The sequence below is a fragment of the Rattus norvegicus genome, chromosome 10 (genome assembly GCF_036323735.1).
Source record: "Rattus norvegicus strain BN/NHsdMcwi chromosome 10, GRCr8, whole genome shotgun sequence".
NCBI classification, from domain to species: domain Eukaryota; kingdom Metazoa; phylum Chordata; class Mammalia; order Rodentia; family Muridae; genus Rattus; species Rattus norvegicus.
Window position 1 is genome coordinate 20,758,600 of NC_086028.1, and position 6,000 is coordinate 20,764,599.

The following is a 6,000-nucleotide window of genomic DNA, read 5'->3' on the forward strand; positions in this document are numbered from 1 at the left end:
AGAGGATGTGGAAAGCTTACTGGTTTGCACAACCTGTTTTCTTATAGCACCCACACCCAGCCCAGGGTAGTACTACAGGTAATGGACTGGTCCTCCATATCAGTTAGTAATCAGGAAACTGCCCTCCGGGCCTGTCTGTCCACAGCCACTGCCCCTCCCCCCTCTTGTTTCGAGACATGATTTCCTTGTAGTCCTGGCTGTTCAGAAATCTGCCTCTGCCTCCCAAGTCCTGGAATTAAAGGCATGTGTCACCATTACTGGCAGTGAGGCTGGACTGGTGGCAGATGCTGAAAGGATCACAAAGGGTGGACTGCAAAACAAACATGACAATGAGGTCTTTGCACAGTGGCCTTCAGCACCACTGTGAGGACCATGTGGAGGCCTGATATCTCTTGGTCAAGTATCAGACACAAAGCCTGGAAGAAACCACAGGTCATGAAATTGGTACACGCTGATGCCAGGACTGGTTTCGATGTGACTCTTGGAGTGGGACTTACTCTCTGAAAGTTAGCAAGTTCCATCTAGTTAAGCTTGGTCCAGACCCTGTAGAAACCATGCTAACTACTCAGAGGCAACCTCTGGTAATGAGTGGTCATGAGTGTTCTCCATATTCTCATATTCTTTCATTCTCTCTCTCTCTCTCTCTCTCTCTCTCTCTCTCTCTCTCTCTCTCTCTCTCTCTGTGTGTGTGTGTGTGTGTGTGTGTGTGTGTGTGTGTGTGTGTGTCCCTCTCCTCCCTTTCCCTCTCTCCACCATCTCATCTCACTATATGGCTCTGACTGTCCTGACCTCAGTCTTTAGATCAGGCCAACCTGGAACTGCTTCCTGAGTGCTAGGATTAAATGAGTACACCACACAGCTTTTTGAGCTCTGCTTCTCTCCTGTCTTGTTGGTCTCATCTTCTGTTGAGAATAAGATGAAAAGACGGAGGGCCTAGGCATAGCACCAACCATGCCCCCAGTTCCTCGATGGACCTGGTCTCAGCCAATTCTCACAGTTCAGAAAGAATGTCATCTTCACGTTCTTACCCGTTTCTAGAAATTCCCACTAAAATGCATTCCCTCTAGTCTGTAAATTGAAAGCTTACCTCCTGAAGTAACTATATAAAGAGCTTTAAGGAGGGAGTAACAAGCCAAGGGAAGTCATGAGGCCGGGGATTGAGTCCTGTAGGAAGAGGAGGAAGAAACACTGAAGAGTTCTCCTTCTGTGAGAAACAGTGAGGTCACCCAACCTTATCAGGGTAGAACCCTCCTCAGAAGCCAGATGTGACACAGGCTACACCTGCACTTGTAGCCTTCAGAACTAGTCAAATAGGCCATTGTTTAAGCCACCAGGCCCGAGTGTTATTTAAGACAAACCTTGTATTCACTTCTGCTGGGATAGAAACACCAAAGCCAACAATGACTACATGCAGGAGTTTGTTTTGGCTTACAGTCCCAGAGGGATGAGTGAGACAGAAGGAGGGAGAGGCCTGGCAACAGGTAGCCAGGGCAGGAAGCCCACAAACAAAGCAGAGTGAGCACTACGTGGGTTAAGACTATAAACTCTCAAAGCATCTCAATAGTGGTGTATTTCCAACAAAGTTTGACCATCTCCCCATACAGTGCTTTGGGGGGCATTTATAACTGACACCACCACAAACCCATAGTATCTCCCACTTAGACCCCCAAAACCAAATCAGATGTCAGACAGCTCGTTTTTTTCCAAAATCTTCCTTAAAAACCTCTCCCTTGGTGTTAAGAAAGGGGAAAAAACCTACATATAACCTCTCTTCCTGAACTTGTCTTAAAAATTACCAGCTTGAGGGGAGGTACTGCCCCCGCCCCTCTACCGGCCCCTCTCCAGCCTCCCTGCTACAATCCTACCCTCTTTACAACCCATGTCTTTCCGTTCTTACCACACCCTTCCTGTGGCCCACAATCCCCCCGAAATTTGTTGGGATCGTTTTCTCTTTAGTCACAGTGTCTCCCTTGATCGCCTAGGTTCAAGTGATTCTGCCTCAGCTTCCCGAGAAACAGACTATGGATCCACAGGGATTCTTCAAAAGATTTTCACGTCACTCCATCCTTAACAGGCTCCATGTCTAGCATCTTCAGAAGCAGCCTGTGTATCGGCCTGCTGGACCGTTGTCTGGAATGAGGGAGAACCCACTACCAGGGGAACAGCTGAGTTCCCTGCTCTACGCCCTGTGCTGGAGGAAGTGCGCAGCCTGTAAGGAAGACTCAAGAGCTCATCACCCAGGCTGGGCCGGCTCTGAGGCAGGCAGAGCCCAGCAGTCCCTTTCTTTCCCACCATTTGCTCTCCCGTGAGACTTCATTTCCAGCCTCCACACCTCACCCCAGCCATTCAGTCGTTACCGCGGGAATTGGAGAGAGTGCTTTGTAAAGCAACAGGGCCAGCATAGACATTAGTGAAAATGGCATCGGTTTTGGAGTCTGGACTGATGAGGTTTGATTTCTGCCTGGGATGTGAGCATTTTGGGTGATAGGAGAAGTCTTGAGTGAGACCTCTCGGAGCCTCAGCTCTCTCAATTGCTGAAGAGGAATAGCTCTAGGACTTTCCCTGGGTTTTAGTGTAGGCGTGAGGATGTATCATTTTATCCTTTTGCTATTCAAGGAGGTAAGCGCTGAAGCAAAGTAGACCATGCCAGATCTTTCCCTTGGCACATTTAAGTGTCTTTTCATTACATTTTAAAATTATATTTTATGTGTAAAATTGTATTATATATCTATATATGTGTGTGTATGTGTATCTACATATGCATATACATATATACATACACACATTGTCTTTGTATTCAGACACACCAGAAGAGGGCATCAGATCTCATTACAGATGGTTGTGGGCCACCATGTGGTTGTGGGATTTGAACTCAGGACCTCCGGAAGAGCAGCCAGTGCTCTTAACTGCTGAGCCATCTCTCCAGCCCCTTCATTACATTTTAAAAGATACTGTATATATGAGCGCGCACACCCAAGTGCCCTGCATGCTTGTAGAGGTCAGAGGACAATCTAAGGGAGTTGGTTCATATCTCTTCCCATGTAGGTCCTAGAGATTGAACTCAGGTCCTCAGGGTTGGCAGACGGTTCCTTTGCCTGCTGAACCATCTTGCCAGCCCCACCCTGAGTACATCCTTAAGAAGTCAACCCCCCTCTCCAAATGCCACCTTCCTAGATTACTTGTTGATGACCTTGGCAATGGGGCTTGTGGGGGCGAGTGGAAGCATTTAAGTTTCACTTGGGGCTCTGGGGCAAGGGTGCTAGGGTGTGTGGTATCCTCAACTCTGTCTTTGCTTGTTCTCCAGCTCAGTTGTGTTTTTGTTTGTTACATAGTTTACTATGTAGTCCAGATTAACCTAAAATTCAAACTTTCTGCTTCAGCCTTCCAGAGTTAGGATGGGTTAGTTCTGAGAGCCAGCATCCAATGTTACTGAGCCCAGAATTCCCTTTAGAGAGGGCTGAAGACCCTTAGTGATATCACCTTGGGTATGCCAGACCCAGCACCCTATCTGTTTCCCTTCTTTTGCTGTTGCAAAAACTTAAGAGCCCAAGGAGAGAACTCGAGGCCTCAGATCCCTGCTTTTGTGTGCACGCCAGACAAAAAAAAAAGGCAGAGCCAAGACAACACAAGGGATGCCAAACAGTGGCAACAAGATTCTCCCACCTGTGTAAGTCTGGGCAACTGGTATTCACCTCGCGCCATTGTTTCACACGGAGCATGGAATGGTAACAAGGCCACCTTAGAGCTGAAGAGATGATTTAATATCACAATGACTGCCGAAAAATGAAGGGGAAAAACATTGTGGCCAATACTCTGGGTTTGAGTTGGTACACATCTACTTCTTGCATACTCCAGAAGTAGAGGCAGGAGGACTGACGTGACAGCTCAGCCAGGGTCACAAAAAAAGACTATTTTGGAAAAGAAAACACATAGGGAAAAGTCTGGCTTTGAGTCAGGATGAATAGGTCAGCATCCACAGCCTTCAACAAACAGTACCTCCTCGTGTCCCCAGGAGAGATTTAAAGATCACTAGTGGGCTCTCTTTTCCTTGTTCCTGTGATTAGAAGATGTGTGTGTAAAAAATGGGACCCTGTGAGACCAGGCCTGGGGTGACCGGAATAGACACCATTCCCATGTCGTTCCTTAAAGGGGTGCCTATACCTCTGTATTAAGCCACCATGACTGGAGAGTGAACTGGTGCAGCTGCAAAACCCACTCTGGCCTCAATTGTACACTTGGGAATTGTTTATTTTATTAAATAGAAAAACAACACAATAGGACAGGCACAAAGACACAGTCTCGTGGCAGTGCGGGGGCACGTTTCCTGGCATCGGGTTCTGCTGTTGTTACTTGCTGCTGCTCTTGGGGGCGGGCCGATAGACCCCGACGACCACAGCGTGGTCCCTTTCGTAGGGCTCCAGAGTCAGCTGCTCCTGGGGCTTCAGGTTCTCCTGTTGCAGCTTCTTCACCTCTGAAGCAAACACAGCCTCGGCAGACGCTGTGGAGTCGATGCAGTTGGCCTTGATGGAAATGAGGAAGTGGCCTCCGTTGCGCAGAAAGGTGTGGGCGTTAAGTGCCACGATGCGGGACTGATCCGGCTGGGCCACATCGGCGAAGATCACGTCCACCATTCCGATGAGCATGCGATACTTGAGCGGGTGCCGGGCATCTTCCAATACCGGGATGATGTTGGTGCGCTTCTTGGCCACGTTGACCAGATCGCGGCCGGCGCGGTGGGAGAATTCAACCGCGTAGACCAGGCCGTCGGGCCCGATGATGTCGGAGACGTGAGAGACGGTGGTTCCGGAGGCGGCGCCCAGGTACAACACTTTGGACTTGGGTTTGATGTGGATCTGGTCCACGCCGCCCAGGATGGCGGCCGCCAGTTTGGAGCGGAAGGGGTTCCACGTGCGGTACTCCTGCTTCTCCCCGTTCTCCGTCACGGTGACGCGCTTCTCGCCGTACACCGAGACGCCAGGCACCATGTTCAGCGTGACCAGAGCGTCCTCCGCGCCGCGGTAGATGAACACACCCTCGTGTCGATGCGGCTCCACGGACACGGTGATGCCCTTCTTGCGCCGATTCTTGTTTCGGCCTGGACCGCCGCGCCGCTGCCTGTCGCCGCCACCTCCGCCGCCTCCTCCTCCTCCGCCACCCCCGCCGCCCCCGCCGCCGCCGCGTCCTCGACCCCGGCCGCCGCCGCCTCCGCCGCGCGTGCGTGTCCCGAAGCCGCCTTTGGCCCCCGAACCCGTGTCGCCTCCCTTGCCGCCTCCCTTGCCGCCACCCCAGCTCCAGCCGCCGCGGCCGCCCGCCGGTTTCATGGTCCCCGCAGTTCTCAGGGACTGCTGCGGTGGTCGGGGATCGCGAGGGACCCCGGGCGGTTGCTGCGCAGTGGGGACAAATTGGTGGCGGCGGCTGCGCGCAGGATTAGCCGCAGCGGGATGCAGGGGACCGCGATGCGCGCATCCCCGGATCCACGCTTTGACGCGGTGACTTGCGTGATTGCATCACAGCCGTTCTGTAGCCCCTGTAGCCCCCGGAAGCCCCCCTGCTCCACCTGCGCGCAGACGCAGCCTGCTCCCTTGTAACCCTTTGCCTTCTCTCCAGTCTGCTCCTGTTCTTTGTTTTCCCGGGGACTCCGGGTTCTTCCCCTGGATCTCCCAGTGACCAGCGTTTCTGTGGCAGGGGAGAGGAAGCGCGCATCTGCTCAGTCCTTGTGTTCCTTGCTTTCCCGTGTGGCCGCAGAAAACTTATGTGTAACCGAAATCATATAGCACTTACATCAGCATAAAAGGAAATGGCACCTTTACCCCCCCGAAGCTTCGTCTTTGCTTAACCCCCTCCCCCCCATCCCCTCTTTCAATCAAACCTTGAGGGACGGGAGGAAGCAATGGGCAGCACCACGGACAGAAATGGAGACGGTCGCGGCATAGCGCTAGCGTCCAGTCAGCACCAGGGACAGCTACCTCAAGCCTGCCCTGTCTGACCACTATTGGTGGG

At 52.0% G+C, this 6,000-nt stretch overlaps 1 protein-coding gene across 1 annotated transcript; it reads right to left on the reverse strand.

Annotated features, from left to right (window-relative positions):
- Positions 1–4,116: 4,116 nt before the first annotated feature.
- On the reverse strand, positions 4,117–5,760 carry Fbll1 (fibrillarin-like 1). Its single transcript, NM_001108824.1, has one exon. It carries the CDS (start codon positions 5,319–5,321, stop codon positions 4,347–4,349), a length of 975 nt encoding a protein of 324 aa, NP_001102294.1. The 5' UTR covers positions 5,322–5,760; the 3' UTR covers positions 4,117–4,346.
- Between the last annotated feature and the right edge of the window lie 240 nt (positions 5,761–6,000).

Bases quoted from the DNA above. Each gene is read 5' to 3' on its own strand.
- Fbll1 (NM_001108824.1), bottom strand. From the start codon at position 5,321: ATGAAACCGGCGGGCGGCCGCGGCGGCTGGAGCTGGGGTGGCGGCAAG.